Source organism: Borostomias antarcticus (genome assembly GCF_949987555.1).
Source record: "Borostomias antarcticus genome assembly, chromosome: 10".
Taxonomy (NCBI): domain Eukaryota; kingdom Metazoa; phylum Chordata; class Actinopteri; order Stomiiformes; family Stomiidae; genus Borostomias; species Borostomias antarcticus.
Genome location: NC_140243.1, coordinates 26,381,687 through 26,401,686, shown reverse-complemented (window position 1 = coordinate 26,401,686; position 20,000 = coordinate 26,381,687). Strand labels below are relative to the sequence as shown.

Sequence of the window (20,000 nt, the reverse complement as noted above, 5' to 3'; positions counted from 1 at the left end):
TAGCTGGTTCCAGTTCCTCAACAGAGACTGCCAGGGCTGGAAGGAGAGGACATTCTTGTTAGGCATGTCCAGTGGTAGAGCAGTTACCAAAGAGGTGGGTAGACTCTATAAGAATTAAAAAATAATAATAATAATAACATTGATCGACACAGTCACAGCTCTTTTCTGTGCTGGCCCCACAGTGGTGGAATGAACTGCCCACTGACCTCAGGTCAGCAGAGTTGCTGCCCATCTTGCTGCCGCAGGTGTACTACCAGGATGCTCACTCTTAAGCACCTATTACTGTATAATTTTTATATTGCTACTTTGGCACTTTGGCTTCAGCACTGGATTATGCCCTTAGTCACTTGTTTAGAAAGGAGATGCACTTGTGAGTTCTGGCAAGTAGTGCTGTAGTACACTGACATTAAATGCAATTATTGCAAGTCGCTTTGGATGAAAGTGTCTGCTAAATGACTAATGTAATGTACTGTATTGTAATGTACTGCATACCTTGGGTTAAACACGTGTTTAAGTATGGAGTCTGGGTGAAAGGATCCTTACGTACTACCCTGATCCTTCCTCTTAAGCACCTGTTGTATTTGTATTTAGCTGAGTCACCAAAAGGAGATGCACTTTTGAGTTCTGGTGAGTTGTGGCACATTATACAACGGGTAGTTCCGACCTTGCAATCTGATTGGTTAATGCCACGATACACCACGGGCAAGCCTCTTTACTGTTCTATGTGAAATATTGCTGCGCCAATTATTACTGTGTCAAATATTAGGCTACTGCCTGTAAAAAGGTTAGTCCCATTACGTAACCGTCTGTTACAGTACATTACTGTTTCTCATCAAGAAAAATTGAAACATTCAATGTCAATTTTAAGTCGTTCTATCCGTCCTGTAGCCTACCACTCTGGTTTATCATGACCACTTTTGCAACTCACAGATGTACAGCAAAGGTAAGCTACACTTTGCTCAAGGCTAGCTAGGTTGGTCAGTAGTATTTGGATGCTATGGCTAATTGTTCGTCGTTTTGAAACTCCATAGCAACGTGACAGTTTTAGGAACTACCTTTCTTGGCGGAGTTCACTAAAATCGATATTAAGACACTGAAATAGTAGGTATTTATCCCATAAATGTTTCCCGATGATGTAACGTTGTATAAAAGCAAAAACTCACTCAAGGGTTGTGGTATATGACCAATATTCCACGGGTTGTGCTGGTCGACTCGGCTACGCCTCGTGCCTATGACTGCAGCACAACCCGTGGTACAGTATATTGGCCATATACAGTAGGCCTACCACACCCTCTCATGAGTTATTGCTTCACTGACTATGTACATTAAATGTTATTATTGTCGCTTTGTGTCTGCTAAAAGACTGCAGTGTAATGTAATGCTTGTGTTGGACAGAGACCCACCTGGAAGAGTCTGGTGAAGATGTCAAACTCAAACACTGAGATGTGATCATTACAGGTGAGGTCCACGGTCGACTTTAGAGCCATGGACTCCATCCCTTCCTCGAAGGCGTGAACACTATGCAGCTGCTGCTTGAAGCTGCCCCACTTCACTATACACCTGTCAGAGAGAGAGAGAAAGAAAGAAAGAAAGAGAGAAAGAAAGAAAGAAAGAAAGAAAGAAAGAAAGAAAGAAAGAAAGAAAGAAAGAAAGAAAGAGTGTAAAAAGAGAAATTGAGAAACATTTGTATACGTTGAGAGGGAAAGATTGTTCAATAATAATGTGTGGACATACAGTATAGTGAAAATAACACAGGGCAGTACATCTGGCTGAACAACATAAGTGGGATAACAAAACTAATTCACAACTCAAAACTTAGCATATTATTTTGGTGACTCCCTGTAGGCTGGTAGGCCAAGCCCATGTCCCTTATTCCGCACTTTAATTCCAATACCTACTGTCCCACACTCACTTATTTCCAAATGCTCGTTTCCAAAATTCTCCAACCTCTGTCTTAGTCAGCCGGTAGGTGTCACCTTGAAAACGGCCCCCGGGAAATATGGCCCTGAGCTCCCAGAGCATGTGACTAAAAAGCAGGGACATCTTGGTCAAGTTCCTCCTGGGAATATGGACACATGGAACATTCCATTATTCTTAGGTCATCCAAAAGTATCAACTCAGACATACAGTTGGTCTCTTCTGGTCCATGGCTTCAAAATAAACACGGTTTTCAGAATGTGGTTGAAGGGCAAAAGAGGCTACAGGAGTGGCATAGCTATTGTGTGCTACTTCACCGAAACTGTGTATTGTACTCCTTTCACACCTCTCTGTTTCTCTCTCTTCCCCTCACACACACACACACACACACACACACACACACACACACACACACACACACACCTGCAGTTGACGCTCGCGCATTCAAACACACAAACACTTAGGTTTCTATGAACAGGATGTCAAAGTTGTATGCTTCCTGTCCTGGCAATTTGTACTGCTGTAGAATTTTCCACTAGCTTCTGACCAATCAGCAAACCTCTCAAAGGTTGACGTAGCCTCCTTACTTTAGAACACAGAAGGTGAGCGGTTAGAAGTGTAAGCATGTTTTATTTTTGTGTGAGCTGCTCAGGTTCTCTGTGCTATTTGTGCTCTGGCGACAAAACCTCTCCGTAACCTTTACTATAACTACAGTCCTGTATCTATCACCCATGTCACACTAGGCTATTTTGAAGAAGACCAACGTTTCCATCACGGACACAGATCGTGCCCACATCTGCTACATACAGTCCACATTGAATTAAATCAATGTGTAATAGTCAGGTGTAATAGTCTCTTATGTGAGCACCCTTCCTTCTGACACCCCCCCCCGCCCCCCCCATATATACCCCCAACACATGGCTGTTAGCCCCCCCCCCCCCCCCCCCCCATATATACCCCCAACACATGGCTGTTAGCGGAAGTTGATTTTGTTGCCAGTCCTGTTGTACTGCATTGTTATAAAAAATAAAATAAAATAAATCCTAGCCAGCCTCACTTTTACTGCAGTTCCAGCTAGTCTTTCACTGACCCTTATGCACTGTCAGTTCTAGTTCCTGGATTAAAGACGAGACGTGTACATTTGGTGTCCGGGGGCCATTCATTTAGGATCAAAAGACAAATATGTAAAAGTATAATATTAAATCACTCAACTCTTACTCTTCTTTTGACCCAATATCTGCATTGTAAAGTATTAAATTAAAGGAGCTATTGAGCTCTGAAGTGTCAGAATGTACTTCTGCGTAACTGTTAAAATTCTAATGACAAAATGTTTTTAAAATGTAGAAATTCATCCTAAAAAGACTGGTGTTTGTAAAGACTGGTGTTTGTAACAATATATAGAACAATGGGAGACATACTGTACTGTATCTAGAAAATATTTCATGACTTTTTTCCCGACTTCCGTAGCGGTCCATGACAACAACAAAAATCAACCCAGATCTATAATGACCCCACCCACCCCCTTCACACATCATTTCAGCTGTTGTCATCTGGAAGGTCCCACTACTCAGGAAGAACTGAAAGAAGAAATAATTTGTGTCTCTGCTGTGGCCGTTCTAAACAAGGGCATGATACAATAAGCCCCCCCACACACACACACACACACACACACACACACACACACACACACAGTCTGTTTGCATACTGTGTTGCCACTGTAAAAACACTTCAGCACAACATGGAAAGCATATTTTTTATGTGAATATTTTATATTAAAAAGCTATATTAAATATGAAAAGTAGGCCAAGGATAAACTTAGGGACAATGTATAGGACAACAAATTGGTCATTACTCTATAGTTGGCCTAGGATCTGCCTATTAAATATTCGTAACTTTGTTATCCCCGATCCCATGTTTTCACTAGTTAACATTTAGTCATGCAATTCATGTTTAATTTATTTTATGAATACTGATTATCATTTTATAAGATTTAAGGTATTTTATTTTGTTATACATGTGTCATTCAGGGTAACAACATATTGTCATATAGTATAGCACCGGTATTTTTTTTAATTTATATTAAAATACAATAATACTGTTTTGTTGACACAGAGATCAAAACAAATCTCAATGGATTAAATAATTTTTCTAAATGTAAGGCAGGAGGTTTTTGTTAAAAAAAAACAGCATTTTGAGTTGACACATCAAATGTGGTATTCAAAATATATATTTTTCTGGGTGGTCATATCACTTGGTGATAATACTGAATGACATTTTGCTAGTGTAGCCTACATTCATATTAATTACTAGCCTGATATCAGACAGAATTGTCAACTAGTTACACTCCGTTGAGATGTTCAGTCAAGTTCAGTGGAGTGGGTGGATTCGATGGTCTGGACCCCAGGCTAACGAATCACAATAAATTTGAATTATTGGCTTTATTCTTGATTATCTATAATATAATAGAGCTATCCTCGGCCGGCCTGTCTGTCTGCCTGTCTGTCTATCTGCCTGTCTGGCTGTCTATCTATCTGCCTGTCTATCTATCTGTCTATCTGCCTGTCTGTCTATCTACCTGTCTGTCTGTCTGTCTATCTTTCTGTCTGCTTGTCTGTCCGTCCGCTGTACGTCCCTCTATCTGGATCCTTGGACACCATCGGCCTGACAGAATTCATATTTGGCACGGGTATCCGGTCCCAGACAGATGTAATTTACATTTTGGCTCATTTTAACATAAAATACACCATAGAAATACTAATACTCTGAATAAACCCGCCCCCAGCTTTCTAGCTGCCTACAGTACTATAGAATTATCTTGCCTGCTCATCAGCTGCAAGGAACTGAAGCTTTGCCCAAAATTAGTGAGGCTGCCCTGATACAAACACTGAACTATTACCTCACGCCAGCCTACTTCAGAATTCTTTTGCCATTCAAGTCAAGTCAATTTTATTTCTATAGCACATTTACAAACAGCTGTGGCTGAACCAAAGTGCCATTGTTCAGCTTTGCTCGACATTAGTGTGTTCTACTGTCCATCCTAGTAGTATCTGCTAGCTTGCAAACAATAGCCAAACCAAGCTAGCATTCGGACTTGCCAAACATAGAGAGAGTACGGAGAGAGCTAGGCATGGAGAAGGATATCTACTGAGAGAGATATCTACTGAGAGAGATATCTACTGAGAGAGTGAGGCACCTCTTCCACCATGTTAGAACATAAACGATTCCACCTCAGACCATGCTGTTTATCAGGCCTCGGTGGTGGTCACGGCCGTGGTCTGTTTGTCAGACGGAGCCTCCTTGGTCTGTCACACGTTGCCATCGCACCAGTTTCGCCTCATTAGCATGAGAAAGCCTCATGTTCTGCTCATTATCCTCCACACACATTAGTAGTCTCCACAACACAGGCCTCTGGTCTGAAAACACACAGTCAAAGTCCCAAAATAGCCACCTAAAACCATACAGACAGCTACAGTGCTGGACCTAAAAATGACAGAATCTATATAGCTTGTGGGGACTTAGGGGGGGGGTTGTGGGGAGCGCTCCTTTCAACTTCATAGTTTGGGGGAGCTATTTGGAGGTTGATGGTCATGATAGTCGTTGGATGGTCTGTTTGTAGACTTGTTGATTCAACTTTCTTTTCTTTGTACCCATTCTCTTTCTGAGGTTTTCACCCCTGGGAAAAGATAACAACCCATGGCAAGAACTCACAATCCCCTGCTTTGTTTTGAATCGTTATGGATAGGGCCTTCGGATCAACATAATCTGCTGGGCACCATACAGATATCTGGGACCTGGGACCTCTCCTTGTCCCATAATGCTGGGTACCACACAGATATCTGGGACCTGGGACCTCTCCTTGTCCCATAATGCTGGGTACCACACAGATATCTGGGACCTGGGACCTCTCCTTGTCCCATAATGCTGGGTACCACACAGATATCTGGGACCTGGGACCTCTCCTTGTCCCATAATGCTGGGTACCACACAGATATCTGGGACCTGGGACCTCTCCTTGTCCCATAATGCTGGGTACCACACAGATATCTGGGACCTGGGACCTCTCCTTGTCCCATAATGCTGGGTACCACACAGATATCTGGGACCTGGGACCTCTCCTTGTCCCATAATGCTGGGTACCACACAGATATCTGGGACCTGGGACCTCTCCTTGACACCACGGATGGTTTGTTTGTCTTTAGGACAAGTCAACCTCCAGAGAAGAATTCTTCAGAAGGGGCAAAGCCAGGCAGTCTCAGTACAGCACTCTCCAGTACAGTTTAGCACAATGTATATTATAGTAGTTTTGGACAGGAGGGTTTAAAACCAGTTCCAAATCAGTTTTCTCAAACTCAAGTCAGAAAACGGAGTTTTCAAGTTTTGGTCAACTTGTTCAAAGTTCAAGTTTTAAACTATTTCCCTGTAGTCATCCACTGCACTTAATTCAAGCTTTGCACTTAATTCACGTTTGATTATAATTCAACAAGTATTATATCACATTGTGGTTACTTTTAAGTAACACTCAAAAATGCACCCAATATTTTAATTTAATGATCAGTTGTCGGGAGCATTACTGTATTCCTGCATGTGGGTCAGATGAAGGTGTTGACCCTAGGTGCTCTCACCTGTATTTGGACGTCTCATCAAACATCTTGTCTCGTCCGTCTTTAAACAGCAGCAATGCCCGGTCCGTCTTATCCAGCACGTGCCTGATGTGGATCCCCAGGTACTCCCCCTCGTCCGCCCGGGGGACCTGCTGCCCCGCCCCGGCCGCCGCCCGGTACGGCGCCCAGACCTGGGTGAGCAGGGTGGCGGTCTCCGAGACCAGCTCCGGGAGGTACGGGGGGCTGTTCCTCAGGCCGAGCCGGGGGTCGGTGCTCAGCCGGTGCAGCTTGTCCAGTCTTTTTAGGGCCTTGTCCACCAGCCGGCGGTCACCCCTGCCGGGGGGCTTCGGACTCGGGGAAGCCCCCGGCGCGCTCCCGGCCGTCGCCATCGGCTAGGTGAGGTGGTGGGTGAGGCCTGGTCGTGTCTTTGGTTGCCTGAGCTTGACCTAGAGGCACGCTGAGAGTGTCTGTCTGTCTGCCTCTCTGTCTGTCTGCCTCTCTGTCTGCCTCTCTGTCTGTCTGCCTCTCTGTCTGTCTCTCTATCTGTCTGCCTCTCTGTCTGTCTCTCTGTCTGTCTGCCTCTCTGTCTGTCTCTCTATCTGTCCCGTGATAATTGAATGAGGGAGTGGTTAAGTGAAGGTCTCGGTCTGTCTGTGGACATGCGTCAAAGGTCTAGTAAACCAGATGCAATGTGCCTTAATCCAAAGCATATTCTCACAATACTTCGCAATCCAGGAATGACCACGAAGGAAAAAAAATCCAAAAGGGTTGGACGTGACCGTGGAGCACAAAGGTCTGAGGTCACGCGCTCAGTCCAGGACAGTGGAAGTCCACGTTTCTAAAACTATATTTACAATTCATCATTATAAATCCTCGCTCAGTTTTTCAGTGAAGTCTCCAAAAGTTTCATCCAAACCGGGTCAGAAAGAGCTTCCTACCCCTCCATCGTCAGAGGCCCAAGAGGACTGAGAGAGAAAGGGGCAAGGGAGGGAAGGCAAGTAACCCCTCACCCTCTCTAAACAATCTCAACACGCCTACCTCGCTCGCTGCGCTCCCGGTTCTCTCCTCCCTCTTCCTACTCACCGTTTCACGCTTTCGTGCTCGGGGGTGCTGTCCTGCGCCCCCCCCCTCTCCCCCCTCCCCTCGTCGTGCCTATAACATCTCAACTGGGTCTCAGAATAGACACCGGGTATACAAGGCACACGCTGAGTATTCAAGGCAGCTCTGCTCAGAAGGCTGCTCGACTGCAGCAGGCTACGGCGGATACGACGCCTGTGTCAGATTTTTCTCAGTTTTTCTCTCTCTCTTTTGTTGCTCTGCCTCTCCCTCTTTCACGCACTGTAACACACACTCTCCCTCTGTCTTTGATGGGTTTCCGGTGTTGCAGCCAGCCAAACAGGTTGGTTTTCTTTGTGTTGCAGAGAGATTGAGAGAGAGAGAGAGAGAGAGAGAGAGAGAGAGAGAGGGTGAAGAGGTGTGGGCTCAAAGATAGTTGGTGACTAAGAATGAGGCGTGGGAGAGGAAACAGGGGACACCTGTGAGTGGAATATACACAATAGAAAGGGTCGACACTGAGTGTCTCTGTAACTTGTAACTTTGTAACTTGTAACCTTGTCACTGATTGATTGATTGATTGATTGATTGTAACTTTGTCAATTGTAAATTGAGTAATGGAGTTATCTGTTATCGAGCATAATATTGGGAGTCGGCAGCAACGGTCACTGTGACTGTCGTGTACGTTACATGTGACAGATAAAGAAATCTTGAAAATGGAGAGATTGTGGGCAGAGAGAATGAGAAGAGTGACAGGAAGAGAAAGAGGAAAGTAGGATACAGAATGCAGACACATTGAGACCATGAGTTGTTGGTGTCGTAGGTGTTTATTTGTTTGGAATGTAGGAGTTTTGTCGTAGGTTTTTTGTACTCTGCTGAGGTCTGCCTGTAGCGATGCTATGACAGAAGAGGACAACAATGGAAATAAGTCTCTGACTTTATTGTGTATGTATTCCTCAGCAACGCTATACATGTAATGGCTGTGGCCTAACTAGGCTTTTAAACCTGTATTTTAACATTCTGTTAAATAAATAAATGCATTCATTCATTCATTCATGGTACAGTTAACTCCAGTAGTATGATAATGGTTAGAGCTAGGTACAGTAGCTATGACAGGATGCATGTGAAGTCATTCCACTGCTGGGTTGGTGGGTTGGTTGATTGGTCAGGTGAGGTAATGTAGAGCCACATTGTAGAGATTGAGCCTGGCTAGTATGCAATATGCACCAGACCTACTCCAAACCTGGTTGGTCTATGTGTTCTCTACTGCCCACCAGTGGAGTACATTGGCTCTACTTCCCCGGTATTAATGGTGCATTCGTTTGTGGTCGGACGTGGCAAGTCGCAAGTGGCAAAATACCTACCTCCGACCTGTCTGCATTCGAGCTATAGCGAATGATATGATGATGATATGATATGATATTGACATCAACTGGGGGCTGAGAAACATATCCGAATTTGCGACGAGGAAGTGCGAGTTCATGCGGCGTTTTATTTAATAATTCCTAGTAGCAAGTCGCAATTTGCCACCTCCCAGTTATAAACGAACGCACCATAACTGTGACAGCCTGTGCAAACACATGAGGGCAGACAGGATACACACTTCTCGTCTGCCCCTTCATTTTCAGTTAAGTGGTGCAGTTCTATTAAGTACCACTAGATGGACACATTTCACTGTCTAACAGGGCCTCTTCCCCAGACAAAACATGTATTAATATCAACTCATAACTCCCATCACCTTCCTGACAATTAGATAAGTGTTCAGCATTACACTACACAGATATAAGGGAATGTGTATAGGAATAGGTAGACAGTTAAAGTCTAATTATTGGCCTGGGATATCAAAGATTAATAGGCATATTTAGATATACGGTTTCCAGAATGGCATAAATGCATGTGCGCTCGTGTGTGCACGCGTGTGTGTGTGTGTGTGTGTGCGTGTGTGTGTGTGCGTGCGTGTGAGTGTCGGATAGTCTGAGTAAGCTTCTCTTATGGTAAATTTAGATTAGATTTGACAGTTACTGTTGATAATGATCGTTCCATGACCAGTAATGCGTAGCCTACCGAGACCCCCGGAGCAGCTCCACTCAGACCACAGCACCCAAACAGCTGCGCATCGCGTTTGCAAGGTGTTCTAGGGACTTTAAACATCAGGCTTGCTGTTCGGTTGGCCGTTCCACCACCATTGATCTGAGGAAAGTCCCAAACAGGCCCTGGTAACTAAACTCCTGTTTGGGGGGGGTGTAGGAGGATTGGGTGGGTGAAGAGGTGTCATGTCATCAGAGGAGATCCAAGGTGGTGGAACCTGCAGACTTCCCAAGCTTATGGGCCAGGCTTTAGCTTAGCAGGTTGGTGCAAGTCTGTTATGTAGGCTAGTAGACAAGAGCTCAAACCTTGCTTGGTGACATGGACTCTGTGCATCTCTATCCCGTGCTATGTGACAGGGTTTCTTCTCACTTCCTTGGACGTCCCTTGCTGCTGTGACATACACGTATCTAATTGTCAGGAATAAGGAATAAGGCCACTGCAGGAATAAGGCCTCACTGACCCCTGGGCTTTGCCCATGCAACCAATTCATCACGTGTCACTTACAGGCGCGAGGTCAGGCAGTCATCGGTCACCTGGAGGTCAGGCAGTCATCGGTCACCTGGAGGTCACCACAACAGAACTGGAACCGGTCACCTGGAGGTCACCACAACAGAACTGGAACCGGTCACCTGGAGGTCACCACAACAGCACTGGAACGGCTCGATCTCGCGTTATCTTTACAGCCCTCTTTACTTTCGGCAAGGAAGGGGGTTCATTCCGGATTGGAAAAAGGAAGGGAAAAAGTACCCTAAAATCAGCCGAAACTAAAGTGACACGTGACAACGGAGGCCTGCAATGATCTAGGTTTGAAAACAGTAGCCTAGCCTACACACTTCGTTCTGCAGATCAAAACGATACACGGGAGTTCAGTAACTCTGGGATTCCGTAACCCTGGGTGCGCTCCAAGCATTTCTCAGCTTCACATGGTGACTTCTGTCAATACTTCAGGCCTGCATTCGTTCCCACTATATTCGAAGCATGACTTATTTTATTTTATTCAACCTATCTGCAATAGGCAAGGTGGTTTGGTAGCCTATCATAACTTATTTTATTTTATTTAACCTATCCGCAATAGGCAAGGTGGTTTGGTAGCCTATCATGACTTATTTTATTTTATTTAACCTATCCGCAATAGGCAAGGTGGTTTGGTAGCCTATCATGACTTCTTTTTGTTTTTTTTAAATTAATATTTAGGGAAAGCCCCAAGCCACTTCCTTGGGCATTTGGCAAGAGGGGGGGGGGGGAGACAGAGAGAGAGAGAAAGAGAGAGAGAGAGAGAAAGAGAAAGAAAGAGAGAGAGAGCTATTTGAATAAAAGAGTCGCAATACTGATAGTGCTTTGTTTTCTCATGCAGTTGCCCATACCTGCAGCTGTAGCCTGTATGTAGGTGTGTTATGGGGAATTATGCAGGATTATATTTTGGTCAAATTAGCCTTGGTTGTTAATTGGCAATACTGACATTTATAGTGTCTGTTTCACCATGTGAAACTTGGAACACCAAACTTGGAAACGAGAAGAAGCCAGAGTGATGGCATGGCAAATTATGATATAACATACTCCATGCGAAACAACAGCATTGCATAGGATATTATTATTTTTTATCGTACATCCGAGTTTTACCTGAGAGTCCAGTTGTGTCCATGCCGAGAACCATGACGATGAACGGTCATCACACCACAGCACCGCTGGATCTGCGCGTCACGGGACGGCAGCGCGGAGGCGGAGAGGAGTGCGTCAGGGACCGCGATGGGGACAGACGTGTCACCGCCGAGGTGTCGGTGGAGTCGCCAGATGCTCCGCGCACGGTGGTATTGAACGGGGACAACAGAACGCACGTAGGGTCACGGGAGCATCCACATCCACATGTCTCTGGAGTGAAACCGCGTAGTGACATGGGGAACCCTCTACGCGCTGACTCAAAACACTCGCCCATGGCACGACGTCCTTCGCCATCGTCTTCGCGTTCCCCAAAATGGACCGTTTCTCCAGGAGAGAACGTAGCAGCACACAGACGGATACTGGATAGATCCTCCTCCAGTCTTCCCTTCAGGAAACGTCCGTTTCCTACCGAGGAAGAATCACAACAGGACAAACCATGGGAGTCAGACTGCGTAACAGCCGAGGGAGGCACGGAATCATGTCACAGACCGGACCCACAGAAAGTTCTCAAAAGAGACGACCAAGAAGGCAAGGATTGTGCGTTACGCTCGTCTGCCTCCGTGGGTCTGGAGGAAACAGAGCAGAGATTGCATGGCTTCACTTACAGTAAGCGAGTTGTAAAATAACATCTAGTATTTTCGGTGGACTTGCACTTGTGGACTGTGTTTTGACTATCCTATGACTTATAGGAAGATATCTTAATAATGGTGGTCGTGGTGGTGGTGATGATGATGATGATCAGTGGCGGGGATCTGTATCCAACTTTGGGGGGGACATTTACATTGACATTTTGCAAGAGTCTTTTTTTGGGGGGGGGGGGGGGTATCTTCCTACGCGGCTGTATGGTCATTTGAATGCCACTACCCCAATCTAAATATTGGGGGGGGGAGATTTTAATTATCTCAAATATGTCCCCCCTGACCCCCCCAGGATCCCCGCCCCTGATGATGATGATGATGATAATGATGATGATGATGATGAAGGGGAAGATGACAGGATACCAAAATGCTTCATGACAGGAGCTAATAAGTTTTTGATTGAGAGGGTTGTGCATGAACAGTTGCCATTATATCTTCAACGCTTTTCGTCAGTTTTTTTTTTTTTAAGTGCGTGCAAGACGCACACACACATACACACACACACACACACACACACACACACACACACACACACACACACACACACTCTTGGTCATGGTTTGTCCATCCTGTGGTTAGTTCATCCTGTAGCTTGAGAAAGTTTAGTCAGTCTTTCCACCTCAGAACTAAATTACACAACCAAGTGTCAACTTTGAGTAAACGTTGGTGACTCTGATTTCATTATCTGACAGCTGAGTAATTAACAGAGACTACTACTACTATTTGTGCTCTTATAATTCCTTTGCTTTCTGTAATGGCTTATCACTTTGACCGAAGATAATCTTTACTGGTTTAACATTCTCAAGCTCCTCTCTCTTCTTCTACTTCTTCTTCTTCTTCTTCTTCTTCTTCTTCTTCTTCTTTGTATCTCTCTCCTGCCCTCTCTTTCTTTCCTTCTTTCCTTCTTTCCATCTTTCTCTCTCTCTCTCTCTCTCTCTCTCTCTCTCTCTCTCTCTCTCTCTCTCTCTCTCAGGTCATTACCCAAGGTACCCAGTCTACGACTGGTCTGCCATGTCACCTCTGACCTGTAGGCTGTCCCTCCCACCCGCGCTGGCCCCGCCCCTGCCCCTGCAGGCCAAACTGTTGCGGGAGGATATCGCCCTGGCAACACACCAAGACGAGGACGGCGACACGTACGTTTGTATTCTGAACCAATCAGGACCAGAGTTCTGCGTGGAGCCTACTGCCCATGTTAAGGGGTTTCTAGGCTCACAAGCTTGCTGCAGATTTAACATGCAAAGTCCTGTTTGTGTATATTTATCCAGTAGTAACTGAGTTGAATTGGCGAATTGTGCTGCATGGCTTTACTTTAAAAAGAAAAAAAGTGTAAAAAAAGTGAGGACACCCGTTGCCTGAGGAAAATGAAGTAGGCTAAAGGCACACTTATTTGTTAGAAGAATGTATGCAGTAACACAGAACTAAGTTTATTAGATTAATTTGAAATGCATTTAAGAACAAAAAGTTGAACATAATAATTTCAACAGAGCACCAAAAATTAAGTCGGATGAGCATATGTTTCGAAGTAAACAGGGAGTTATATTTTACAGTGTATAGCTTTTCAGGGCCTCGGCTGGTTAAAGCGGTGTTTATGAGGGGTAGTCATGTGCGTTGGCAAATCAGAGGACCCGGGATCGAGCCCAGCGTGGGCGAGTGAGGGCAGAGGCGGTGCTGACGAGCCATGCAGGGACACCTGTTCCACACCACTGTACCCTCCTACATGCTAAACGTTCCTTGCAGTAACTTGCGTGAGCTTGCACATACTGTAGGCAGTGGAGCAGAACCAGCCTGTTCACTTGGGCGGACCACAGCAGGGTCTTCCTCTGAACTTTGCACCCCTGCCTTTGAATGGAGGTTCTGAGCCATTGGCGTCCCCGTCAACAGTGTTTGACAGGAGAGATATACAGTATTGTGACGGTTTGTTTGTTTTTGTGGTCTCAATGACTCCCCTTGCTGTAACAGGGTACTGCAGCGGGGATATGAGGTAGGAAAGGGGGGTGGTATGTTGGGTTGGAGCATGGAGGTTTGGGCTGGAGAGTGGGGTGATGTGTGTAGGGTGAGATAGTGGTGTTTGTGTTTGTGTGTGTGTGTGTGTGCGTGTGTGTGTGGTGAGAAAGGGGAATGATGTTTATTGTATGTCCTTGCTCACCCCACACAACATTCTTTACTGTTGTTTCACTTCCTGTACGGGTGCAGGCTCTGATCTGGGTCTGTAATGATTCATGGAGTCAGGCTCTGCTGCCCAGGAGAAACCATGTGACTGGGGCATTCTGGGATGGAACAGGAGCCCCCTGACCTGCACTTTGTGTCTTGTACCTTGTGTGTGTGTGTGTGTGTGTGTGTGTGTGTGTGTGTGTGTGTGTGTGTGTGTGTGTGTGTGTTTGAGTAATGGTGAGTTGGTGAGTGGGTGGGTGGCTGGCTGATGGATTAAGTGTGTGTGTGTGTGTGTGTGTGTGCCTGTCTGTACGTGTGTGTGTGTGTGTGTGTGTGTGTGTGTGTGTGTGTGTGTGTGTGTGTGTGAAGACAGAGTCATGAGAAGAGACAATGTTTGAGTTGTCCACTGTCTGCCTGTTTGGAAGTGTGGGGTCCTCACAAACATGAATACAAACACCTGCCTACCCGCTCACCCAGCCCCACTCAAACAGATGGTAAGAACAGTTGACCCGCATGTCCAGGATCACCACGGAGATCTGGTGCCGGTGTAGTTTCAGTGTTGGGCGTCACGGTAATTTGCATCCCTTGTTAAGTGGACCTGTCAGTCTAGACTCTAGAGAGACTGCGGGGGTTCCACTCGGTGTGATCTCATGTGATGAACCACCCAGGGACCAGCACTGTCACCAGCACCTCACCGTGACACCAGTCAACTATCATAATAGTGTATGTGTGTACAGTATGTGGTAGGAGCTTGTTTGATTGGGTCCTGTATCTAGTTGATAAAGTATTTTTAACGACAGGACACTTTTATTTGATTATGCCTACAGCAATGGCAGCGTTCAAAGATTAGTCATAAACTTGATGAACAAGACTTACAGTATCTTCTAGTATCGTGCTGATGCAACACCTAGTTCTCTTCTCAAGAAGTCAAGCGACTTGTTGAAGTGGATGCATATTTCCTCATAGCTTGTACCTGCTTGCTCTGTGGTTTATACAAGAGTTCAGCAGAACTAGAACCTAACAGCCCCCCTTACCCTGCACTCTGTACTCTGTACTCTGTGTGCGTGTGTGTGTGTGTGTGTGTGTGTGTGTGTGTGTGTGTGTGTGTGTGTGTGCGCTCTTACGTCAATGGGGTGTTGATCCTTGGTTCTCAGCGCGTCTGAGCCCCTCAGTTTCGGGAAAACCTCGGTGCCGCGTCTCAGATGTGTGAGTGCGGTTTGCTCAGGTGTTCTTCATCTCGCTCTGCTTCTCTTTTATTCTCTTCTCTCTGTTTTTAAATGAATGAGCTCAAAAACCCAAACATCCGTCCTTACTTCCTCATACGAGCTTGGTTTCAATCTTCCTCACCCCTCTCTCTCTCTCTCTCTCTCTCTCTCTCTCTCTCCCCCCCTCTCTCCCTCCTTTTCGCTCCTTACCTCTCTCTGTCTCTCTCACACACTTTATAAAATAAGGTGCTTTTATATTTGACAATTGCGCTTTTAATTGTTGAATACCAATGTGTACCCTCTCTCTATCTCTCTCTCTCTCTCTCTCTCTCTCCCTCTCCCTCCCCCCCTCTCTCTCCCTCCTTTTCGCTCCCTACCTCTCTCTGTCTCTCTCACACACTTTATAATATAAAGTGCTTTTATATTTGACAATTGCCCTTTTAATTGTTGAATACCAATGTGTACCCTCTCTCTCTCTATCTCTCTCTCTCTCTCTCTCTCTCTCTCTCTCACACACACACACACAACACACACACACACACACACACACACACACACACACATCTCACTCACTCCCACATGTTCTCTCTGATTGGTTGTCTATGGTGCAGTCTTCAGCTGTGTGGCCAATGATGGTCCAGCAGACTGGCTATAGACTAGAGAGAGGTGGGCTTCTGGAACGAGAGGAGTGTTTTCATGATTGATCCACTGATCAACTATGGAAGTATTTTAAGTCTTTGAATACTCTCTCTCTTTCTCTCTGTCTCTTTCTCTAGCTATCTCTCTCCCCCTCTCCTTTTCTCTCTGTCTGTCTGTCTGTCCGTCTGTCTATCTGTCTGTCTTTCATCTTCTAATACTGATACAGTATTCTAAGTACATGATATGAAGTGTGTGTGTGTGTGTGTGTGTGTGTGTGTGTGTGTGTGTGTGTGTGAGAGAGGGGAGGGGCGTTCCTTGTGAATTTGTTCACACTGCAAGCAACAAGTTGCAGGAGTAGGCCAACAACTTGGTCAGCTTTACACAGAGGGAGAAGGCTCACCAGTGACATATCAACATAGCGTTGCCTTGGTCTGCCATCATGGCTGATGGTCTGACAGGTGTGATTCTCGTAAAGCTGAACTGTGGCGGCATGCCACCCTGCTTCTCGTTTGTTTACTATTCCTGTATTGATGTCACTTCCTGTCTCCCAGCTGCTCATCCAGCCACAAGTGATGTTTGGGCCTGCACAGGAGGACCAATCAGTAAGCTGCCTCATCCTAACTCGCCCTATGCCAAACAGGATACCACACACACACACACACCACTGTCTATCCTCTTTCTCTCTCTCTCTCTCTCTCTCTCTCTGCCTGTCTCTCTCTTTGTCTCTGCCCGTCTCTCTCTTTCTCTCTGTGTTTCTCGGTCTGCTGCGTCTCTCTCTCTCTCTCTCTCTCCCGTGTGGCGCGGGGCCCCTGCGTCGCTGTTGTCTGGGGTTATCTGAGGCTGCGGTCTGCCCCACTTCCAGGAACATGACAGAGTACAGTTTCATCTCGAGAGAAAAATAGGAGAGAGAGAGAGAGAGAGAGAGAGAGAGAGAGAAACCTTATCAAGTGTGAGATTGTCACCTTTGCACTAAGTGTTACCTGTCATTCGGTCGACAGGGGTGCAGGACGAGGCTCCTGGCTCGTATTCAGGTGAGCAGGACGAGGCTCCTGGCTCGTATTCAGGTGAGCAGGACGAGGCTCCTGGCTCGTATTCAGGTGATCAGGACGAGGCTCCTGGCTCGTATTCAGGTGAGCAGGACGAGGCTCCTGGCTCGTATTCAGGTGAGCAGGACGAGGCTCCTGGCTCGTATTCAGGTGAGCAGGACGAGGCTCCTGGCTCGTATTCAGGTGAGCAGGACGAGGCTCCTGGCTCGTATTCAGGTGAGCAGGACGAGGCTCCTGGCTCGTATTCAGCCAACAGTGTGTTTTTCAATCAGACCTGCTGCGGCAGAGTTCCAGTAAGCTGGTCCAATGCTCACCTCCAGGAATGCAGGTTTCAACCTATGTTTACATTCATGGATGATTGTGATTGAATATGGCCTGGGTGGTAATGTTGAAATGGCGCCCGGGGTTTCTTTATGCAGTGGTAGTGATCTCATCTGATTGTATTAATAGTTAAGAATTATTATTTTTTGGTTGTTGTCATATTATGTACATGAGACAGGTACCATCTTACATATTTGTCACATGTACTGTACATGATACGAGAGCCACGCACGCTGAAACTCTTAGCTGCGCCCAACATGGGACTTGAACCAACAGGTACGACCCTGAGTCGCATGCTCTCGTGTGTGGTGGGGTAGTCATGTTTATACTCCCTAGAGTGGCGTTGCTCGGCTCTTACTGGCCAGGGAGCTGATGAGGACAGAACACAGACAGACAGGTTCTGCCGTGAGGACTGACTCGAGACGACACCACTCGCTGTGTGGCAGTTAGAAGCCCTCCCAGGCCTCGACCTGCCCTCGGCCTGTTAAAGAGGCTTGTCACTCATGCGCTCGTCTTCACCTGCCCAGAGCTGGAAACTCTTCCTCATCTTCACCTGCCCAGTCTAGAGCTGGAAACTCTTCCTCATCTTCACCTGCCCAGTCTATAGAGCTGGAGACTCTTCCTCATCTTCACCTGCCCAGTCTAGAGCTGCAGACTCTTCCTCATCTTCACCTGCCCAGTCTAGAGCTGGAGACTCTTCCTGGCACTCTGTATGCTGATCAACTGACACGCAGGTGCCAGATATAGGGACCAGATATAGGGACCAGATATAGGGACCAGATATAGGGACCAGATATAGGGGCCAGATATAGAGACCAGATATAGGGGCCAGATATAGAGACCAGATATAGGGGCCAGATATAGAGACCAGATATAGGGGCCAGATATAGGGGCCAGATATAGGGGCCAGATATAGGGGCCAGATATAGGGACCAGATATAGGGACCAGATATAGAGACCAGATATAGGGGCCAGATATAGAGACCAGATATAGGGGCCAGATATAGGGACCAGATATAGGGACCAGATATAGAGACCAGATATAGAGACCAGATATAGGGACCAGATATAGGGGCCAGATATAGGGACCAGATATAGGGGCCAGATATAGGGACCAGATATAGGGACCAGATATAGGGACCAGATATAGAGACCAGATATAGAGACCAGATATAGGGACCAGATATAGAGACCAGATATAGAGACCAGATATAGGGACCAGATATAGGGACCAGATATAGGGGCCAGATATAGAGACCAGATATAGAGACCAGATATAGGGGCCAGATATAGGGACCAGATATAGAGGCCAGATATAGGGGCCAGATATAGGGACCAGATATAGGGACCAGATATAGGGGCCAGATATAGAGACCAGATATAGAGACCAGATATAGGGGCCAGATATAGGGGCCAGATATAGGGACCAGATATAGAGACCAGATATAGAGACCAGATATAGAGACCAGATATAGGGGCCAGATATAGGGACCAGATATAGGGGCCAGATATAGAGACCAGATATAGGGGCAGATATAGGGACCAGATATAGGGGCCAGATATAGGGACCAGATATAGAGACCAGATATAGAGACCAGATATAGAGACCAGATATAGGGGCCAGATATAGGGACCAGATATAGGGGCCAGATATAGAGACCAGATATAGGGGCAGATATAGGGACCAGATATAGGGGCCAGATATAGGGACCAGATATAGAGACCAGATAAAGAGACCAGATAAAGGGGCCAGATATAGAGACCAGATATAGAGACCAGATATAGGGACCAGATATAGAGACCAGATATAGGGGCCAGATATAGAGACCAGATATAGGGGCCAGATATAGGGGCCAGATATAGAGACCAGATATAGGGACCAGATATAGGGACCAGATATAGAGACCAGATATAGGGGCCAGATATAGAGACCAGATATAGGGGCCAGATATAGGGGCCAGATATAGGGACCAGATATAGGGGCCAGATATAGGGACCAGATATAGGGGCCAGATATAGGGGCCAGATATAGGGACCAGATATAGGGGCCAGATATAGGGGCCAGATATAGGGACCAGATATAGGGGCCAGATATAGGGACCAGATATAGGGACCAGATATAGGGACCAGATATAGGGACCAGATATAGAGACCAGATATAGGGACCAGATATAGGGGCCAGATATAGGGGCCAGATATAGGGGCCGAGCCTTATCTGAACATCCATGTATTGTTTGTTTGGTTTATTTTCAGCTTTCAAAAGGACAAACAACATGCGTAATCACATTTACACACAAAAATAACTTTGGTCCCGTAGCTGAAAAGGGGACAGGGAGAAGCAACAGCGTATCGGGGCCCCCGGCTCCAATCACTCACATCAGCTGGCTCAGGGACACATACTTCCCTACTTAAATACTAACAAATACTACAAACAAATAATGAACGTACAATGAGAAATAAATAAAAGATAAAGTGCAAGAATGAATAAGTAGTACTTTTGGTTTGTACATCGTCTTCCATACAGTACATAAGTACAAACAATGCAATAATGAAAAGTACAATAAAGAATAATTTGTACTTTTTTGGTTTAAACATCAGCTGGCTCAGTGTATACATAGATCTAACATAATAATAACATGTATATACAGTATATATATGTAAGATGATGATGTGGGCCCAGAG

General features: G+C 45.9%; 2 protein-coding genes across 2 annotated transcripts in view; one reads left to right on the top strand and one right to left on the bottom strand.

Moving 5' to 3' along the window:
- Nucleotides 1-6,907, bottom strand: part of cblc (Cbl proto-oncogene C, E3 ubiquitin protein ligase) — a gene marked incomplete at both ends in the record, with an annotated part of 13,682 nt that extends 6,775 nt beyond the window's left edge. The window contains 4 exons of the mRNA XM_084444690.1: nucleotides 1-36; nucleotides 1,404-1,560; nucleotides 1,913-2,059; nucleotides 6,540-6,907. The exon at nucleotides 1-36 is cut by the window's left edge and continues 86 nt beyond it. Of these exons, the coding sequence (XP_084300816.1) occupies nucleotides 1-36; nucleotides 1,404-1,560; nucleotides 1,913-2,059; nucleotides 6,540-6,907 (708 nt within the window). The remainder of the gene's footprint in view (nucleotides 37-1,403; nucleotides 1,561-1,912; nucleotides 2,060-6,539) is intronic.
- Nucleotides 6,908-11,299: 4,392 nt separating this feature from the next.
- The window catches only part of bcl3 (BCL3 transcription coactivator), a gene marked incomplete at both ends in the record, with an annotated part of 21,895 nt that continues 13,194 nt past the window's right edge, over nucleotides 11,300-20,000 (top strand). The window contains 2 exons of the mRNA XM_084444687.1: nucleotides 11,300-11,494; nucleotides 13,031-13,089. Of these exons, the coding sequence (XP_084300813.1) occupies nucleotides 11,300-11,494; nucleotides 13,031-13,089 (254 nt within the window). The remainder of the gene's footprint in view (nucleotides 11,495-13,030; nucleotides 13,090-20,000) is intronic.